Below are 21555 nucleotides of genomic sequence, written 5' to 3' on the forward strand. Positions count from 1 at the left end.
GGTGAAAGAAATGATGGTCACAAGAGCCAGTGCTGTACCTTGAGCACGTAACTTGGCAAGTTCTTCATTGAGAGAGTCCTGGGACTCTTCCAGCTGCCTTCTCTTCTGCTCCATGTTTTGCATGTAGTCTGTAAGGGACTTGATCTTTGCTTCATGCTTGAAAGAGAAGGGGAACAGCAATGAGATGTGAGTACCATGACTTGTTCCTAGGAATTCAGGTGCTGTCATATGGCTTTGTCAGCAACTCAGCTTTGTACTGAGTTTGCAAGGCCTCAGGACTAAGGTCTGCCAGGCTTGGTGTCTCTGAACCCCTCCTGAACTGTTTTTGCAAATTTTGGCTTTATAGATAAGGTGCATTTGCCTATTACCAAGATTTTAAGCATAAAATCACTTGGCTTCTTCCCACAGGTGGGCCTCAGCATGCACCTACTTGCAGAACCTCCCAAATGCCAAGGCAAGGTGATGTCCTGGATTAAGAGCATTTCTTTTTGGTTTATTCACCATCTGAACACCCAGTACTTGGCTAAGTCTCTCAACTCCTAACCCTGCAAACAGGTACTGAGGACAACCATGTGGTCACGTTGGTGACACAGAAGCTCTCTGTGACTCCTGTGTGACAACAGTGTAAGGGGACAAACACCAACCCCAGAGCTACCTCCTGCTCCTCTCCTGCCAACAGCAGCACCCACCCAACAAAGCCAAGCCTTAATCTGCTTTTCTCATGCAAATTCCCAAGGCAAGGGAGCAGTGAAGGTTGGCAGGATGACTTCTTGCAGTGGCCATGGCAGGCCAGGGTCTACTTAAAGACAGGATGAAAATTATAGTTTTTACTTACCATTTTTGGACAGCCAAAACTCTCCAGCCTCCCTGTAATACTAAGAATCACACTTCCAGCTGCAGCTTGATAAAGTATCACTTACTAAAGACATCCTACTGCAGGGCAAGAAGCTGTCCTTGCTCCAGGTTGTCTTAGACTAACTGGTTGTTTTTAAAGTGAAGGCACAAAATACCAAATTCATGCTAAAGAAATCATCCTGAGGGGGATTTTCAATTATTATGCCATCAAAAACATTTTGAGATCTACAGCAAGGCACAATTTGGCCACACAATGTGCTGAAAAACACTGAGGGGGAGGAATGGGAAAAGAGAGAAGAAAGCAGCAAAAGAGGCAGAGGAAACATCACTCTCCTCCCTCATTTCTCATAAGGGAGTGGGACATCTCACTCAGGAGGAAAAGCTGATGGAGCTGGGGCTCCTGAGCTTGGAGAAGAGGAGAATGAGGGGTGACCTCATCAATCTTTATGAATATGTGAGGGGTGAATGCCAGGAGGATGCAGTAAAGCTTTTCCCAGGGGTGACTGACAATAGGACAAGGGGCAAAGGTTATAAATTATGGTTATAAACCACCATAGGTGGTTCCATATAAATATTAGGAAGAATTTTTTCACTGTGAAGGTAACAGAGCAGTGGCACAAGCTGCCCAGGGAGGATTCTACTTCCTTGGAGACATTCAAAGGCCACCTGGATGTGTTCCTGTGTGAATATATAGGTGCTATAGGTGACCCTGCTCTGGCAGAGGGGTTGGACTGGATGATCCTTCAAGGTCCCTCCCAACCCCTCACTTCCTATGATTCTCTGATTCTCTCTCCCAGCAGAGGTTTCCTGAGGAAGGAAGCTGAGACCTTGCTGCAGAGGGAGAAGGAAGGACCCAACATACCTGTGAAATGAGGAGCTGGCAAGCTGCAAGCTCCCTCTCACTGGCATTCATCTTCCTGTTGGAATCCATCTGGGCACTCTCCAGCTGCTTGCTGCGGTTCACCAGAGACTTCACCTCAGATTTCATCTTGCTGATGTAGAGCCTGGCCATGGTGAACTCCTCCTCAATCACCCCGTTCACATCTGCTAACTAAAGACACAGGAGGTGGTGACCTGGAAGGTGTGGTTCTCACAGGTAAGGCAAGGCAAAGCAGTTTTCCTGCTCTGGACCTCCTGCCCAGAGCTAAGAAGCCTCTGGGAAAGCACAGAAGCACCCAAGGAGTACCCACAGACCTGCAGATCACCTTTAAACATCTTACAACACTTTGTTTCTTACAGTCTTCACTGCTGAGCTTCAAAAGTGAGAAACTAAGGCTTCAATTCACAGTGTGCTTCATGGATTTTGTGGTTTAGCATCTGAAGGAATCAAGCCTACCAGCATGGCAAGACCATATTTTGGAGAAACCTCATTTCCAGCACCAGAAATGTTCCTTCTGTCCAGCAGCTGCAAGCTGAGGAGCATTTTCAAGGGACATTTAAAGACATTTCCTTCTGAAGGGTTCTGTTTCTTCAGTAAGGACCTGCCATACAGACATGGGTCTGGAAATCTCATCTGGGAAGAGGAAAGCAACCACTTCCATATTACTATCATTCTATTTACACATTTCCTTCCCTGGTTTAACACAGTCCTTCTTACTTGCAGGTCTTTCTCCTCATCTTTCTTCAAACACTTAATGCATGGAACCCACAGAGGAGCTGTGCAGGTTCTCCTGGAGCAAGCATATGGCCAGCAACTTCATCTGCTCTTTGCTTTTTCCCAGCAGTGCCAAGGGGAAGGTAAAATGTTCTGTATCCTCTCCCAGCAGCCTAAAAACCACGAGTGCTTCCCAAACCCTCCGTCTGGTCCAAAATGAGACACAATTTGAGAAGATGCTAATTGCCAACAAATTTGATATCATTCATCTAAAAGTTTCTCAATCTGGCCTCATGTACACTCACAGCTGTCCTGTAAAATGCTGACATCTTAGTTACAATTTTAAAAATGTATTAATTAGAACCTGCCTCCATTTTCCAAGATTTTTTCCTATAAGAATGGCCACCAGAGGTTGCTGTAGCACCTAGCAAAGTCTGGGTCTTGTGGTCCTGACATCTGCATAACCAGATCAGACAAGAGGAACCCTGCCCTCTGCAGCATCTGCTGATCTAAGGGGGCTTCAGCAGGGTATCAACAGCTCAGGGTCCACTCAAGGCACTCCAGACACAGACCCTCTTTTAGCTTTGATTTTTCAGGGAAATTCCTTGCTCAAAAACAGAGATGTAAACTAAAAGCAAGAAAATGGAATGAACTGCAAGGACTTGCTGTACATGGAGAAAATTAATTCCTTAGCCAGTTTTTGCAGTCACTCTTTGTGACGTGGGTTTAAATAAAATCAGATTAACATCAGCAGGAAGATTTTCCAGGCTGGGAAAAGTTTCCATGAGAGATGTGCTGTTCAGCAACGAGCACACAAATGTCTTCTCTGAGGCCCAGCATTTTGCTCACCTACAACAGAAGTCTGACAAAGCAAGCAGCTACCTCCTTTACTGAGCCAGAAGGAAAATTTCAGTGCAAAACTGGTCAGAATTTGTACCATCAGAATTTGCACATTCAGATACCAGGGTTTCTGTTGCTTCAGCCACCTTCACTCCCAATTCTTATCTTCCTGCCTCAGAGGAAAATCAACCTCTGCAGTTTTTTCTCAGCAAGCTCATCAGTCAATAGGAAAAGGTTAAACTGGTCCTACTGTCCCATCAGTGTTTATGTGGTACTTAGCAAAAATTCCCCAGAGCTGGAAATCAGTACTTTTAAAGCACTGATTGCTTTAAAAATTGCTCAAAATGATCCATGGAAGTGTGAGCTCTCTGATGAAACCATCCACTCCTGAAAGGCAGTAAACACCAGAGTGCAGAAAACAATTTCTCTGCAGATCTTTTCATTCAGGGGCCTGGCAGCCTGTGAGTACAGAGCTCTGCCTTGGAGAGCTGGTTCCCTTCAGCTCCACAACAGCTTTAGGAGAAACTTCAAATAAAAAGAAGACAGATCTCACCAATAAGGATTCTTCAGATTCTGGGAATACCATGTCATGCCAAATAATGAAGGAGTAGGCTCATATCTGTATTTTTTTGGGGGTTACCCCATTAATAAATATATCAACACAGTAATCTGGCCTCAAATACCAAGCTGGGAATAAATGTGGTACTTGTGTGCAGAGACACTGATCATCTCTGACCCAGGCAAAGATTTCTTCAACATTTCACACTCTGCTCTAGCCAGGATTTCAACAGGAGTGTCCTGGCAGAAGAATTCCTGTGTCACACATATCCCACATCAAGTATTTTTATATTGCACGAGGTTTTGGGGAGAAGGAAGCAATAAAATAAAAAAACCAACAGCTAACTTACTGTTTTAACATCATTAGTACCAATGATTCCTCCAATCTCACCCAGGTCCTTCAGCAGCAAGTTCAAGATTTCTGTAGCTCTCTTCTTCTGATGGTTGCTGAGCTCCTGCAACTGGCCCAGCTCCCTCTGGGTTGCTGTCAGGGCACTCTGAAAAGGTTTAAAAGCAGAAGTTAGATCTAGTAAAAGCAGTAAATCCTCTAAGAATCTTGTTTGCATAATACATGTCAAAGAAGATTAATCACAGAGGAAGAGGTATAGAAGGATAGAAAACTCATATTTTTTTTTATTTTTTTTCCAAGGGATTTGTTAGTAATCTGTTTTACTGAAGTGGATAACAAAGTCTTCCCTGAAAATAGAGCTGCTAACAGCAGCTTCCTCAGTTTGTGTAAGGAATTAAGGAAGATGCATGAAGTTAATAAGCCAATCTTGATTTTTCTTAGATCTGATTTCTTCCTTAAGATCACTCCACAACAGCTGACAAAACTGAACTTTTTCAGTTCTTTCCTTGTGAACCCCTGAATCTATATAAAGTTCCTGCTCCATAGAGCCAAGTCTGGAAAAACCCAAAATGCTGCAATCTACACAAACCAGATTTTCACATCTCTCTCTTTTAAATAACCAAAACACAAACCAGCCAGTTCTCTTTCCATTTAGTTGCTGCTATGATGTAAAAAATAAAGGTTGCAGCAGAGCCACAATTTGCCACCAGCTTCCACAGAGCAGTTTCTGACTGATCTTAATTTTATTGTTTAATTAAGACAGAAGACAGAAGGGGGCCTTGGCAAATATTGATCTCTTAGCACTTTCCTTGCTACCCCAATTTTTAAACTACAAAGAATATACTTGGCAGCAGTAGCTGAAAGATTCCTGAGTGTTATCTGGGAACCTTCATGGAAATCTTTGGGGAACCAGGACTATAAACCACTTGCTCTTACACTTTTCTGTGCCAGCTCATCAGTCAGCTGCTCGTTGGCTCTTGTTTTGTCCTCCACTTCTTGGGATTTCTGGTCATAATTGACAGCTAATTCTTCCAGGGCTTGCAGGACCTCTTTCACTTCATCTTTTGCTGCTTCATTCTCAATCTGCAGTCGGGTCAGCTCCTCCTGAATCTTCTCATAATCTCTCCTAGTGGAGGCCAAAAGCTGGAAATGAGGGATGACAGAAACATTAGGGCACCCAAGAACTCATTCAAAACACAAGACTGAAAAGATAAAAAACAGTTAAAGAGGGAAAGAAAGCATAAGTGAGCATCTGCATGTGTGTGCAAGGGAGAGAAAGAAGGAAAGAATTCCTACTACTCTCCCAGAAACAGAATCAGGTTCAGCATAAAAGGATTTAAGGAAGCAAAAAGGCCCTGAACTTCAGTGAACAGAAAATTCTTCATCAAATCCTATTTTGACACAAGGCAGAGAAACTTATTTTAATAGTTTTTAGTATCATAACACCCAAAAAATGTTCTGCCCTCAGTCCAATGCTGCAGCTGGGACTGAAAAAGACCACAAAGTGAAATGTTTAAACCCAGACTCACAGCTTTGAACTGAACCAAGTCAAAGGGCTCTCTGAGGCAGCCTCAAAGATCCTGTGGCATTACAGGAATATTTTGATAAGCAAACCTCTGATGATTATTCCTAGCCATCATCTGAAGCCTGATGCTGAAGCCAGATTAGCTGTTTGTATTTGTGGAGGCAAAACATTCACCAAAGAAGAAAATACAGGCTTCACATGGACTAGTGAATGATTCTAATTTGTCAAAGTTATTAAATTTAATCTTTGCATCCCACCATGCTCAAGTCCCCAGTGGCAGGGGTGATGGCAAGGGGTCAGCTGCATGGTCCCCTCCCTTGTACCACTTCACTCAGCTGTTAAAGCCCCAAAAATTCAGCTGCCAGGTTCTTAGCACAAAGCCAGACCCAAGAGAAGTCACCTGCTGCTGAATGATGTGAAAAGCAAGAGAAGGTGCCACCTGACATTTAATGTTACTGCTGTACTTTTGAGAATAATATCAAAATCTGGACTTAGCATGGCATAAAACCAATAAAATATAGAATAATAATGAATAAAACTAGTGTATGAGATACAAGAAGGCATCCAAGCTCGTCCTAACAGCAAAGTTTGGGCATCCACACTCACAGAACTCCCTTATTTTCAAGCCTTCCTACAGATGAATTAGTAGAATATTATTGTACTGCAGACTTCTATTAAAAACAGGACAAAATCTGCACCACTGAATGGTGCTGGGTGGATTTCTGACCTGCTGTGGCCAGTGAAGGAGTTGGGTGTGAGACCCCAAGCAAAAGAGAAACAGCTCTTTAAACCAGACCATCTAAAAGGAGAAATATCACAGAAGGTATTGCTTCTTTTTTTTTTTTTTTTTTTTTTTTTTTTGGCTCAGAGAGCTAATGGAAAATAGGAAAAGCAACCAGGCAGGCTCAGAGGCTGGCACGTGCCCAAAGTGGCAAAGGGAGGATTCAGATGTAAGGGAAATTTATCTCACTGGTTATGCTGCAGCCTCAGAAGTGCACTCACGTTACAGAAAACCCCACTGAATTGCCAAAGCCAGATGGCATGTAAATATTTAAACAACAAAATAGCTTAAAATAATCTTTCTACTAAACACAGATGGAACTATTATTTACATTTACTTAAGAAATTTTCTGTGTGAATATTACTGTGACTTCAAGTGAAAGGAAGTGTTATATATCACCTAGAGCATCAACACAGCTCCCCAGAAGATTCTTCTTGATAGGATGTGGAAAAACATACCAAGATTTTTAAGGCTATTAAGCACATGATACCCATCAGCTGCAAAGGGATGGAGAAGTTGCCTGTAGCCCTTGATGGGTCTGCTCACAGCATCAGAGCTACAAGGGTGGAAGATCCCAGGCAACCCTCAGCAAGACAAGAGGGCACAAGAGGTCTCAAGTTGTGCCAGGGGAGGTTTAGGTTGGACATGAGAAAGAATTTCTTTCTGGAGAGGGTGATCAGACACTGGAATGGGCTGCCCAGGGAAGGGGTGGATTCTCCATCCCTGGAGATATTTCAAAAGAGCCTGGATGTGGCACTCAGTGCCATGGGCTGGGAACCACGGGGGGAGTGGAGCAAGGGTTGGACTTGATGAGCTCTGAGGTCCCTTCCAACCCAGCCAGTTCTGTGATTCTATGAATTCCCCCCAAAAAACCCATTACAAGGAGCAGCCAGTGATGAAAAGGTACCAAAAGCCACTAGGACCAGCAAAATGCCATCTGTGGCAGGGCCTTAGATTTATAATTAACCTGCTAGCTTCATCAATTAGAAAAAAGTCCTCTGGTTAATTATGGGGAAGCAGAGTGAGGCAGCTGCTCTGCAGTCCATGTATCATGGAACTGATCACAGCTCTGAGAGGGAGCAGGTACATTGTCCAGAAGCACCAGTGAAGTTTACACGTGGAAGAAAAAACCCTTAAAAACATTAATTCAGTCTCCTTAAAGAAGGAAAAAAATACTGCATTAGCTTTCAAAGGTAAGAGATGGACAAGCTGCTCCTATGAAGCAGCTATAGCTTCTGAGCAAGTGGTTCAACAGCAGCTGCAGAGAAATGGCAAAGCTGGACTAGAACATGTGAAAAAAAATAAAAAAGGGGGAAAAGTGAGGGAAGGATTAGAGGCCACTGAAAACTTGATTCATCTTCCAGATGTAATATGTAGGATGAAACACAAAGAGGGTGGGGGATAAGCCATTCCCATTCCTGGGGGCATGCATGCTCCCAAAAATCTAACAATAAGAAAGGAATTCACATCACTCAAACAATAAGACACAAGAGAAGCAGTGAGGGAAAAATAAGTGTTCAGATGAGAACACTGCTGTGAAAAAGATGAAGAAGTGGGATGGCCAGAGTAACCAAAAGAAAGTTGTAGCAAGTTAATTAGGAAGTAAAACAAAGGTGGTAATTCCTTCAGTGAGGATGAGAGCCCAAAGGTGACAGGTACCCAAATGATAGACAAGGAAATTACTTGACTGTAAGCTCAGTGATCATTTCCCCAACTTAAAACCCACATTCATTTTCTGGGCAGAACCAGTAAAATAAAATGTTTACAGTGAGCACTCCAAGATTTCAGAGCAAATTCATGGCAGCAACAATTTTTCAGTCTCACAGATTTCTCACAGTGCTGTCTCTAATTGCCAAAAAACCAAACAGAAGTAATTTCTGACCAGGAGTCATTTTTATCCTGTCAAACTAGGAATTCTTTTAACCACCCACAGTCCATAGCACCTGGATACCTGAAAGGATACAGACATACTGAAAGCCACATTTGAAGTGAAAAATACTGTCCATGTTCCTTTGTCACTTGTTTAGTTCCTTACCTCCTCTTGATCCAACATTTGTTGTTTTAGTTTTTCAGCCAACTGGCTCTGCTGGTTGATTTCATCATCCTGCAATGAAACAGGGTTGGAGATTTTTAGCTTCTTTTCACAGTTTGGTCACTTTTATTTTCCCTTTCTAGAAGAGGGGCAAGAATAGCAAACCTTGTGCAGGTCTGAGTGGCATGAGAGGAGAGAAAAAAACACACACAGAGAGTTCTATATATAATAAAAGCAATGTATACCATCAGCTATCTCAGCAGATGTGTCCCTGATGGTGAAAAAAAAACCACTGATGTGGTCAGAATTGTACCTTATAACTTGCAAGGGCTTGGCCAACTTATGGAATGTTTTATAGATGCACAAATACTTTCTCTCTCTTACTCTGTCCCCAGACTTCAGCTGCAGAGAGGTCATTAGAAACAGATTTATTAACCACCTACAATTTTCAAGCAGCTCTGAGTGAAAGGGGAAGCTCCAACCAACACAAAACTTGGACCCCACAACAGCAGAATTTGGGTTTTCCTGCTCCATCACCAGCCTGGAAGAAAACAGGGCCAGACACTCCTTTTTCCTGGCATTTCAACTTGTTCAGGCAGCATCCTCAGGGGTGAGAATTCATCTCAAACAGAGAAGAGGAATGGGGATGAACTCTGCTGTAAGGGTCCTTCCTCCCCAGTCCTGACCCAGTCCTTCTCTCTGATGGACACCCTTCTCCAAAGGAACTCCCCCAGAATTAAAGGTTGCTTTTGACCCTACCAGAGCCAACTGATGTTCTGTGGTTCCCAGAAAAGCAGTGAACAGATGGGTTTCTGAAAGCAAATCCAGCTATCAAGTATATTGATTTCAAATCATTTGCTAAAATTAAAATAGAACTAAAAATGGTTTACACTGTAGAAAGCCATAAATGGTGACATTTTGGTTTTCTTTTAAGGATTGAATTCCTTCTCATTTCCTACAGTACTGCAGCAAATTATGTTTCCCATATTTTCTAAAAAAAAAAAGCAAACCTGCTGCCAGATCCCTTGAGAACAATTCAATGGTCATTGCTGCTTTTTTTAAGGGAAAGTAAAAGAATGACTTTTTTTTTTTTCTAATCACTACAGAAAAGCCAGAAACTGCCACTGGGAATGTATTCTCCATCACAGAAAAGCTGTAATTTCACAAAGACCTTGTTATTTTGAATGACACAGATAGACTGCTGTGTGCAACCAGACTGGGCAGAGAGACCTCAGGCACAAGAGATTTCTGGCTTAAGCACAATCATCCCACCCCTCCTTTGGTATTTAGAAATCACCAAAATTTAGTATTAACAGACAAGGTAACCATGGGCTTTTTATCTGACATTTTCCTGCTAATTGCAGTTGAAAGTTAAAAGGAAATTTTTGATTTATGCTTAAAGCTGTCCTGAAATCATAGCTTTTTGAGCTCCTCTCATCCATAATGGTCTTATCTTCACACAACTCCAAGCTATTAATGACAAGTGCTCAGTAAATGCATTGCTGAGAGCTCTGAGTGCCAATGATGTATTTCAAGCTGTGCAAATAAATAAATAAAAAAGCCATCTGCACTCAGGCAATGTTCACAGCCAGAACTACACCAACAAAAGAGACCCAATTACTGGTTATAAATTTTCCTTAAAATTCTAATACATAGTAAAATATGTAAAAAAACCTGAGATAGGCCCCCTTTTTGTCTTTCTCCTGTGACTCAGAGATGATGCTTCAAAGTTGCAGTACTTACAAAATAAAAAAAAGCCTGTCTCAAGCTCCTTAAACAAAAGGTAAAGGATTTCATGGAAAATGCTCACAAACACTATTTGCAGAGGCAACAGGAGCAGGTATAGGATGTGACAGGAGAAGGTATGGTGTTCTGCATTGGTAGTTTTGGAACATTTTCCAGTTTATGGAGGCAACCACCCATATTGGTTGAGTTTCCCATTTTACCCCCAGAGAATGGAGTCAAAGCCAACGTTCACACCTTATCATCCAGCTGTCTGTAGAGACTGGCAATCTCTTCATCATATTTCTGTTTTTCTTCTGTTGAGATGCTGGCAACAACTGGTGTGATGTTATCAATGATGGGGGTGTTATCACAAGGCTCCAGGTTCTTCTGGTCCTTTGCACTGATCTGTTCATCTTCAGGCACAGCTTCTCCTGCAGGCACAGAATCCAAGGTCAGTAAAACCCACAGGTTGCCTGAAATCATGAACATCCTGGGATGGTCCTTCACAGAGGGACTCAGTGATGGAAAGAAGGGTTGTACCCAACTCTGGGAAGCAGCAGCTGCCATGCACACAGGTGAGAGGCCAAGCCAGGTGTGGAAGGGAGGCTCTTCATCCTCCATGGTCAGAAACACCAACACACAAAACACAGCAGCAGTTGGAACTGTGCCCTCAAAGGCCCTGGACCCCTGGCTCCACTTTTGCTGAAGCCTCCTATAGATGGGATTAGCTCCATGGATTAACAGAAGTGGAAAAAAGGAGGAAAAAAAATCCAACTTCCAGCCTAAAGCCTACTAGCAATTAAATCTCTCTTCCTCCCCAGCTTTCCAACCACCTTATCAATTCTCCTTTCCCACCACCAGCTGTGAGAGCATCAGGACAACAAGCAGCACAGCAGCATTTAAACCAATTTTCACTTGCTGCCTTGTCACATCTAAAATGCAAGAGCACAAACCAATCTGCAGGTGTTCCCTGTGCATACCAGGTAGGATGTGATCCCTGCACATCCTCTTCCCAAATCATTTTCTCTGCAGAGTATTTTCTTCAGCATTATCAAGGCAATGCAATTCTGAGCCCACTGCAGCCCAGTGAAGAGGGACAGGCAAGGTGCTCATGCCAGAAATTGAATTTATTCTCATTAGAGCCTGGTGAGAGGCTCTGTGAGCTACTGACTGCTGCCCCTGCTGCTGAAGCCTTCAGGAAGGTCAGAGCCAACCTTTCTCCACAGGGGTTTCTTCCTTTTCTATGAAGGGTGACAAAATTTTAGGCCCCTAAAGTTTAGTAGCCATTCCTCTTTTAAAAACAGTGGAGGCACTGTTCATCCTCCTGGCAGGGAAACAAGTAAACAGGATAAAGAGATCAAAAACCAAAAAGGCAGATTAATCCAGATCCAAAAGCAAATTAAAATAGATCACAACCAACTGATGGTGAAAATCATTATGGTGAAGATCATTTCTTCAAGCACTGTAACACCTGCAACAGTACCTCACTCCAAATACTTTTTGCTCTGCTTCTAATACTTAAATAATATTTTCCATGGTTAAAAAGCAAAATGTAAATTGATTTTTCATTGCTGCATTTCACAGGAGCAGAGGGGGAAAGGAGGGCTGGGTCAGACCGTGGGACCTTGCACACTCAGGAACACTTCTCAGGCTACAGAAAATCCATCAGGAGACTCCCAAAATGAACTTTTTTGATTTTCATTTCACTGGGATATTTCCCTGAATTCAGAAGCTTTGTATGGCAGAATACCACAGGTGAAAAGAGGAGGGGAGACTAAATTGGACAGAGATGCTTGGGTGACAACAACCTCCTGCCTGTAACACACAGACCAAATTTTTTTTGGATACAAGGCTGCTGAAATCCTGCTTCAGCACACCCATTTTCTCCTGCAATTTTATTTTGTAGGAATTCTGTGGAACTAGATGGTCTTCAAGGTCCCTTCCACCCAAAACCATTTGATGATTTTCTAAATCTATAGAACAAGCTACACCAAGTGAGTATTCATGCCTCTATCTGGCATTTTACATTCAAGATGCAATTTCTGAGCCACTTCCATCTGTAAAGAGCCTCCTTTGTCAGAATGTCCTTCCTAATTATGCTGTTTCAGGAGGTCAGACAAGAAATCAATGCTCTTTTGAATGCACTGAATCTATTGCTGGGTTACACCAATGAGAAAAGCAGGACAGATGGTGGGGAAGAGGAGGTGTGGACATTCAGACAAAACAATAAGGACAGAGCATTACAAGGCTTGGTTACAGAGGAAAGGATCTATACAGGGTGGGGTTTTTTTTTAAAAAAAAAAAAAAGGCATTTCTTGGATGGGAAGGAAATTAGAAGTCATTGCATTTAGCAACCAGGGAATGAACCAGAGGGAAGAGGAGCAGGTTGTGAATCCCCAGCACTCCTCACACAGCACCAGCAGCCCCACTGTCTCCATAGTGATGGTGCTGGGAAGGGGAATATTCCCAGGGCTGAAGCCTCCAGGGATAGAGGTGGAGCCCAAGCATTAGGTAAGGAGCTCAGCTAAAAGGTGAATAAACAGCATGGGGAGCTGCTCCTTGCACCCCTAAGGACAGGTATTTATCTCTCAAGCAGTGATTTCACCTTTCCAAAGCAGACCTGCCTGTGGGAAACAATCTGTGACAAATCCCAGCTCTGCTCTTGCTTTAAACACTTCATGTTTCCAAAAATTACATTTTATTGAACTGTGAGACACATCCAGATGTGGGGCCTGAATGACAAGTCCTTTTGAATGACAGGTCAGTTTGAAAGCAAAAGCCCCACTGTTTTACTGTGGGGTGTTTGCTGGGATTTCAGGGTATGAGGGAGATGCAGGGTTGGTTTCTGAAGTTTGGGGGTTGGTTTGGGGCTTAGGGTCTGATTTAAAAAAAAAACCAATATGGAATACAAATGAAAAGTAAGGGTGATTTGCAAAAATTCTCTCTCAATGTTCTGATTAAATAGAAGTTCTGTAACTAGTATTATGCATTAGAAATATTCTTCTTCCACTCCCATCCTTCATGGGATCTTACAACCCACTCAGAAGAGCAATTCCCTGTGTTTCTAAACAGAAAACTGGCCACTCTCAACAGAAATTTCACTTTGAAGCTACAAAAGCAGAGAACTGTGACTATTCTCCTCAGCCAGCACTCCTAATCTGTGTGCTGGACTACTTCTTCTAATGTTAAAAATTTAAAAAATATTAAAATGTTAAAATTTATACCCCCCCCCCCCCAAGCTCTAGTTACCTTAAACCACAATGGGACTGATTCTCATGCCTGAGGAGAAGGGTTCTTAAAAAAAAGAACAAACATAGTGACATTTTACCTTTTCCTGATTAGTAACATTATTAAAAATAATTGATGCCTTCCTGTAACCTTTCCATCTGCTACCAGGTTAGTTTGGGCATTTAAAATGGTACTTTCTGCAAATGGCTGCTGCTGGTTTCCCTTCTTCACTTTTCAGTTATTATTATGGAGCTGAATGATGAGCTTAGAATTAGGCTGCTGTGACTTCTGGCAAGACTGAAACATACAGAATTTAAAAATACAAAGAGGAGAACCCATTCCCACTTCCCAGTACGTACCATTTCTCCACCTGTTGAGTTCCAGCTCTAGGTGCTGGATAACATTCTTTAGACTCTTGTTTTTGTCTTTCTCCTTCTCATATTTTTTCTTCCACTCCTCTGCAGTCAGCTCCAGGTTCACAGAAACTGTGTTCTTAATTGTCTTGGCTCTGTGCAACAAAACCAGGTGTCAGCTGCTCTGCAACTTTTTTCTCAAAGCAACAACAAGGATTCAGAATTTTTTTCCCTAACACAAAGGGAAGCTGTGAAATAATGTGTCATTTATTTTCTAAAGTGCAATGCCACCATTCCATTTGCTCTCAAGCCCTCAGCAGCATTTCCTGCCTGGAAGCCTCAATAAAATTTTTCTGCATCAGCAGCCAGAGACCTGGTGCAGACATGGATCTGCCTCTTTGAATTTCCCCAAAAAGAGGAGCTCTGGAAAGCCTTGAATTAAGGACAAAACCAAAACCACTCTGCTAGGGAAGCTGTGACAGCTTCTACCAACCCTGGAATGCCCCACACCAGTGTCTGACCACAGACTCCATCCCCTAAAAACCATCCCTTAAACAGCACCTGGAAAACTCAGGCACAGTTGAAGCATCACAGCATGAAGGATGTCAACACAGGGAAGCAGAAATATGGAAACTTCTCCTCCCTGCAAGCCAAAAAAAGGCTTTCAAACACATTCCAAAGGAAGGGAAGCAGGACTGCTGGTCACCAGCAGACAACTGGTGTTGTTGGACTGAGGAAGGTTCTCAGGGGGAAGGGCCCAACCTCCTGCCAGCAGGCTCACCTCTTACTGCCTCTCTAGGCAAGAATCCCCAAATTTAAACCTTTCTGACAACCACCACCACCTGACTGCTGTCACTTAGCTCCAACTCAACCTCAACAATTGCACCAGAAAATGCCAAGCAAGCAGGAAAAAAATGCACAGCACTTCCTCCAGCAAATCCACATTTAAAAAGGAAAGCCAAACAGATCAGGATGAATTAAGAAAGCTTCAGATCTTTGGCCTTCAGAGCTCAGACATGGGGTCTCTCCAAATAATTCCAGTGGTATCAGGTCAAATAGAGATTAAATAAAGGAATAACTGACCAACTTCCCACCCAGCTCCAAAGTCTACAACACCAACACCCCAAACCATGGCAAGGAATCAGCTGTAGGTTTTGGGAAAACTCTCCTTTGGGGAGGACACATGATCTTAATTATTGGCTTCTCAGCTCCCACTTTATGATGCTAAAACATCCTTTAAATCCTAAAACTTTTGCTTTGTCAGAAAGAAAACACTCCCATCTCTACATCCCATATTCCAAACTGTGCTCCTGTGCACTTTGTGGCAAGGAGGAGTTTTATTACCTTAGGAAAATTCAAAAAATCCCTGTACTTTCAAAACATGCAGATGCCTCATGATTGTTTTTGTAGTAGTTATTGTCTCTGTCAAAAGCCTGGCTCAAGTTTTCACTCTTTTAACTGCACTAGGGGAAAAAATGCCACACCATAGAGCTTATCAACTGCATCACCCTACTGATGGATGAAATATGCAGGAGAAACTGAAACAAAACCCAATCTAAAAGCACAAGAAAAGATGGAGCAGAAAGAGAGGGAAGCAGCCCACTCCTAACAGAGGAGCACAGGAATGTGTTGATCAGTGGAAGTGAGCCTATGAAGATGAATTTTACTCCTAACACTTTTATCTTCATGGTGATAAAACTCCTTGCTAGGAAAGATGGAGGAATCAGTAATCACCCAGGACTCAGACACCTTCCCCTGAATGCTGTTCAGGCCCTTACCACTGTCACATCAGAAAAATGATGCACCCCAACCAAAGAGCCTGTAAAAGAAACTATTTCCCATAACCTGCAAGATTTCTGTCTGAAATGCAGACAAATAACAGTGTGTGCAGACTGTGCACTGCTCTGCCAGCCTAGAGCATCCCCAGCTCTCCTGCTTGTTTTCCCTTTCTTCTTTCAGACCAATTCTACAGCTTTTAAGCAAACAAATCCCTCACAATACACCCTAACCAAGCACTCTCCAACAGCATCCAGCTGTTTGACATCCCAGTCCTCAGGAAAAAAACATTTTTGCAATGTTCCTCTCCCTAGCAAAGTGGTAGCTCCATCACATCACCCCAAGCTCTGCCAGTCAGGGTGTGCAGAGCTGATTTACAAATCATTTTGCCCCAAAACCAAAAGGCAGGCTTGACCAATGACCAGAGGAATGAAACCAAGAGGAAAATAAACTGCAATAAGATGGGAACTGACATTCCTCTAAACACACTGCCTCAAGGACAAATCCCCAGGGCACTGTTAAACATTACAAAGCAAAAGCAAAAATCTGTGCCTGAAAAATTAAAACCATTTTAAAACACTATTACTTTTTAATCCCCTCAATCTGAACTATTCTATTGTAGTGCTTACATTTTTTTTCCTCCAAAGCATTTTTTTTTCCCTCCAAAGGATAACTGCATGCAGACTGAAACCCAACACACTACCTACTCAGCTCTTTAAAATGAAACATCCCTCTGGCTGCATTACTGCCCTGGAGCCTTATCCTGAAGGAATTTACAGGAACTTTGGGACTGTTCTTCTGTTTTCTGCAGAGGTACAAGACTCAAACCCCTCTGAAATCACCTGCAGTCAGAGAATTGTATGTGGGAAGGTTTAAACTGTGAACTAGCAAACCAGTTAATTTTTACCATCAACAGAAACCAGGCAACTAATTAGGCTTCAGAGTTGTTAATACTCTATTTAATTACTGCATCTTAATATCTGCATTTACAGAAAATGTCTGTGATGCACTTTGTAACACAGAGGATTTCAGTAGAAACTTTTATCTTCAATAACTTAAACACAGGTTCATCACACAACAGAGAACTAAAATCCCACAGCAACCCTCAGCCTGATGACAGGGTAACAACCTCTTCCTTCTTTTCCATAAAAACTTCCTGCCATGACCTGTCCAGTTCCCCCTGGGGACTTTTTCCTGCTGTTATTTAAATGGGCAGCTTATAGAGAGGACACACCAGAGGAAGCAGAAGCAGAGGAACTTCTGCTTTTTGCAGCTACCTGGGGCCCTCCCCACTTCCACAAATCCCAGGACAAATTCAGACAAGTCCTGGCAAAGCCAGGTGGGAATGTGCTGCAGCAGCAGCTCTGAGCCCCAAAAGTCCCCTAAGAGGAACTGCACCCACCTGCAGCTGTTTGTCCTCCACTTTTAACTATTTTTATATAAATACACTCAAAGGATCATCTTCTCTCATGACAATCAAAGGAAAGCTCCCACTAAAGGATAAAAATGGGGCAATGGCTTCATAGAAAACTGTCAGATTAATCTTCTATATGTGATTTTACTCTGCAAGGGTTTTGATGCAAACAATGGTGTGGGATGGAAACCAGCCCATGTTCACAGAGAAATGTAATGTCTTGGACAAGCTGTTAAATAAATTCTGACTCAAACAACCAAAACTTGTATTTTTTTTCTTTCTGCTGTTAAATAAATGAAGCAAAATGAGTAATTCTCCCAAGTTTCAGAGTTTTCTTTTGTTATAACAAAAGCAGTTACTGTGTAATGAGCCTGACCTCTTTCTGCACACTTTCCAAATGTATTTCATGTGATTACTGCCAATGAACACATATGGAAGAGAAATTTTCTTCCTGAATACTCCCACACTTATTTTATCCTTGTTTGTTTCTGAGGACTTGTTCCTAAATTGTTCAGATTCTTCAGGCATAAAAACATCCCTGAGCTACCACAGGGGAATCTATCAAAGTTGTCAATATTACACTGTGTCCCTATTCTTCATTTTTCTTGATGGTCAAAAATAAGTTTTACAGCCCTAACACTAATCCCTGAGATGCCATTCAAGAAGACACATCAGCATCAAGAGGCACCATCAGATAAATGAAAACTGAATGCTTTCCACTGAGTTAGCCAAGAGAAAACTGCCCAATACCATTATCTTCCCATAAAATTTGAAAAAAAATACAATAACTGTACTTTCTGCAGGAAAAAGTACCAGAGCTTCTAAGGAGTGCCAACATTAACACTGATTTTTCTGGTACAATAGGGAATGAAGAGCCAGTTTCCTCAACTCCAGTCCTATTTCTGAACAACTCCAAAAACAATGATCTCCATGCTTTCCAACACTTGGCTCAGAACACACCCAAGAGCTCAAGAAAGTGTCAGCCAGCCCCATGCTGAGCAGGACCCACCTCTGTCCAAACATCAGGGTTGACTTTGTTTCTGCTTCATTGAACACAGAAGGAGAACAGCAAATCACAATGGTGGTTCTGCAGTTCCCCCCCAGGGAATCCTGAAGTATCCTGGTCATTTTGCTGTCTCTGTAGGGAACGTGGGTTTTCTAATCCAAATGAGAGACAAAAACAAATTTTTAAAATAATGATGTTGTAGGGAGAGAGAACATGAGTCAGCAGTGACAGGATGAATGGGTTTGAAGCATGCAATCCTGAAGAGTCATTGCTGTGTTTGTGTTAATCTAGGATGATCACTCAAGTGAAATCACTGAGAATCAGTTGCTTATCTTTAGTAGAACAGCAAAAGTGTCACTGGTTTGTGGTTGGAAAGCTGTTATTTTCTTCTTTCTGAATTGAAACGTTAGCTGACTTTTTTTTTTTTTTTTTTATGTGCATGGCAAAGAAGCAGACAGATAAAAAGCCATTCTTCACCAACACAAAACAGGATTACTTACAGTTCCTTCTGCCAAGGCAGATATCACATTGCCTAAAGCAGACAAAGACTTATTGATATTTTTAGCTTCATCAAGAACAGCCCCCTCTGCTCCAGTTTTGCTGACCTAGGAGAGAGAGCAGGCAACAGTCAGGCTCAGCTACAATGCAACCAACACAACCATCAAAGATGCTCTTGGAAGACAAACAAATCAAGCTTATCCTCAGCATGAATGAGAATTTCACAACCATTTTTTTGTCCTAGCAGCCTGGAATACTCCCACCTTTCCATCAGAGTAAGACCACACTGACCCTTCCTTTGTCCAGGGAAGAGCTGGGAAGTTGGTGCTCTCCTGAGGACACTTGGGGACCACTCTCAAGCCCAGACTGTCCACACCACAGAGGTATTTTCTCAGGGCACACTCCATGGCACAGTGTTCACCACCAAATGAGTTCCCTGGCTTTGTATTTTGCTTGCACAGACCACGATTATCAGGGCAGAAAGAGTGTGACTTGACTTATCCTGACTGCAAGGTTTGCTGGTCCACAAACTGGATCCCCCCCTGGGACCAGAACTCCTTTAGACAGTAAGAAAGTTTTATAGTCTTTTCTCCTTCTTTGGGGGAAGTTAGGTGGGTGGGAAAAGGCACAGAAAAGTAGTAGATAGCCATATCTTTTTCTCTACCTAAAGCAGCAGTACTTTCCTCTAAAAATTCCACATGACAGAAAAAGAAACATAAATGTATCTTTTAAGAAGACAATCACCAAGGAAACCCTAATTTTAGCTTTTCTTACCATGTCCAAACAAATGTAAGAAATCACACAAGTGTCATTTTCAGAGCATTTTCAGGCACAAATTTTCTCAACTATGACTTTGTAATTTAACATTTTGTATTATAGGTAACAACAGAAATTCACATGGGCAATTACTCTGGTGAATGGGTTCTGATGGATTATCAACTCCTGTGTCCCAATGAGCAACCTGACAGCTGCCCAGCCTATCCATCAAATTCTTTTGTTTTCTCATTTTCAGAAAGAAATAAGAAATCTGTGGCCACAATGAGAGGCTTTGCTTCACCACAAGTAATTATTTTGGCATGCACAGTAGTTACCAAGGATCCAGCTTGAATAAAGAATTCCATATTGTTGTAAAATGGCAAGGTTTATATAATTTTTTTAAAATTTCATTTACACTTCAACAAATTTGAACACTTCAGAAGATTTCAGAATGAGAACTGGGAAACAATGACATTTTCCCACTGCAGGACTGTTCTAGACCATTAACCTTGTGGTAAATAGATACAAATTCTTTTCTGGGAAGTGTTTTTCTGTACTGGAAAGCAGAAATAGTCACCACAATCAAGAGAGTCATTCTGGAAGTCTCAAATAGACTTCAGCTCTAAAACTGCATTAACTACTGTTATTTCATTGATCTCATATGTGAAATAATTACAGAAAACCTAGAAATGGGACACACCTGAATTAAAATAATTCAGCAAATTTAAAAAGCTGTCTAATTTGACAAATTAGATTAAAATTACACCACTTTGCTCAAATACCCAGAACCAAATGGGAAACTGTTCAATGAAAATCCATTGCAAACTTTGGGGGGGGTTGCATTTCATCCAACAGCTCTGAGAGGCTCCTTTCCTCCATCCCACAGTAAAAAAATCCAAAAGATTTTCATACTTAGGACCACCTAAGATAAGACTTAGGACCTAAGTTAAGCCTTATCTAAAGATAAGCTTTGCAAAAAGGGCAGATTACCTTCTCACTTCCAGCCAAGTCCACCAGGTAAAGCTTTCCACTGAGTTTTTTCTCAGTTTCCACATTCTCTTGTTTAATATTAATGAGGAAGATACTGTGGCTCCTAGAGCTGTGTTCATTCATATCTGCAGAGGAATCACATTTGAAAGGGTTTGTTTCAATGTCTTTAAAGCCAGAGCACTCTACTGACAGCTCCTACTTTCTCCCAACATCACCAAATTTACTGCATCCACAATAAAAGACAGGCTTGAGGAAAAAAACCTTTTTTTTCCTCTCCTTCTTTCTTTTTTGAAAGTTTCTTTTCCCCCTGAAGCAATAAAATTTGACCAGAGATAGTAAAAAACAGCAAACAAAAATTACAGCATAAGAATAATAAAATAATATTACACAGATACAATAAGAAATAAATGTTCTCTCCTTTTATCCTTCCTCATGAGTATAGACAGCTCATATAAAAAACTGCTGTACCAGACACTACTTAGAGAATTAAATGAGGATGTGTGTTCAGCATCCTGGGCAGAGACATAATTTTGAGGTGAGAAAGAGAATTTCAAGAGAAGCAATAATAATTGCAATAAAAAGTTGGGCAGGTCTCAGTGCCAATTGTGTGAGGAGATTTCTCAACACTTTAGCAAAAGTTGTCATCAAAACCACACTATTTAAATTCAAATTTCAGAATTGTTTTTGTGGCTTATATAGCTAAGAATCCTCCTTCATCCAGGCAGTAGCTGAAGTTTCAGCTTCTACTTATTTGAAGTTGGATTGCAATCATATTAAAGTAGCCAAAAGAAAATATTAAGAATCTTTAAACCACTTTTTCATGGTTTATTTATTTGCTCTGTTACCACCACCTTTCCCACATTCTCAGCAAGGTTTATATTCCTCTAAATCCCCTTTTTCTCCACCATCTCCCAACTCAGTTTTTTCAGTAACATTTCCAAATTTGCTCCTCACCACTGCAGTCTGGGTAAAATTCATTCCCTCTCAACTTTTGTCAGAGCTTTTCTGGGTGCACTAAATGCAACAGCAAAAGGAATATTTGGATTTTTGTTTCATGAAGAGAAGAAGCAATGGGAGGAAACATTACTCAGAAAAAGGAGGATGCTTTTCTATGATGAGAAAGCCATGGGAAGGCTAAAGCAAAACAGGATTTACCAAAGCAAGAAGGAAGAGACATGGTAGAGAGAGATTACCCAGTGCATGATAAAAAAAGAGAAGATTAAATTTCACCAAAAAATAAAACCACAACAAACCAAAACAAAAACCTCACCCAAA

At 41.7% G+C, this 21555-nt stretch overlaps 1 protein-coding gene across 1 annotated transcript in view; it reads right to left on the reverse strand.

The window, feature by feature from the left end:
- The window catches only part of KIF5C (kinesin family member 5C), a 76881-nt gene that overhangs the window by 16562 nt on the left and 38764 nt on the right, over nucleotides 1-21555 (reverse strand). The window contains exons 8-17 of the mRNA XM_071746388.1: nucleotides 20281-20405; nucleotides 18537-18641; nucleotides 18040-18188; nucleotides 13847-13995; nucleotides 10515-10690; nucleotides 8538-8606; nucleotides 5133-5339; nucleotides 4198-4344; nucleotides 1718-1906; nucleotides 39-156 (exon numbers count right to left, since the gene is read on the reverse strand). Of these exons, the coding sequence (XP_071602489.1) occupies nucleotides 39-156; nucleotides 1718-1906; nucleotides 4198-4344; nucleotides 5133-5339; nucleotides 8538-8606; nucleotides 10515-10690; nucleotides 13847-13995; nucleotides 18040-18188; nucleotides 18537-18641; nucleotides 20281-20405 (1434 nt within the window). The remainder of the gene's footprint in view (nucleotides 1-38; nucleotides 157-1717; nucleotides 1907-4197; nucleotides 4345-5132; nucleotides 5340-8537; nucleotides 8607-10514; nucleotides 10691-13846; nucleotides 13996-18039; nucleotides 18189-18536; nucleotides 18642-20280; nucleotides 20406-21555) is intronic.

The sequence above is a fragment of the Heliangelus exortis genome, chromosome 6, assembly GCF_036169615.1.
Source record: "Heliangelus exortis chromosome 6, bHelExo1.hap1, whole genome shotgun sequence".
NCBI lineage: Eukaryota > Metazoa > Chordata > Aves > Apodiformes > Trochilidae > Heliangelus > Heliangelus exortis.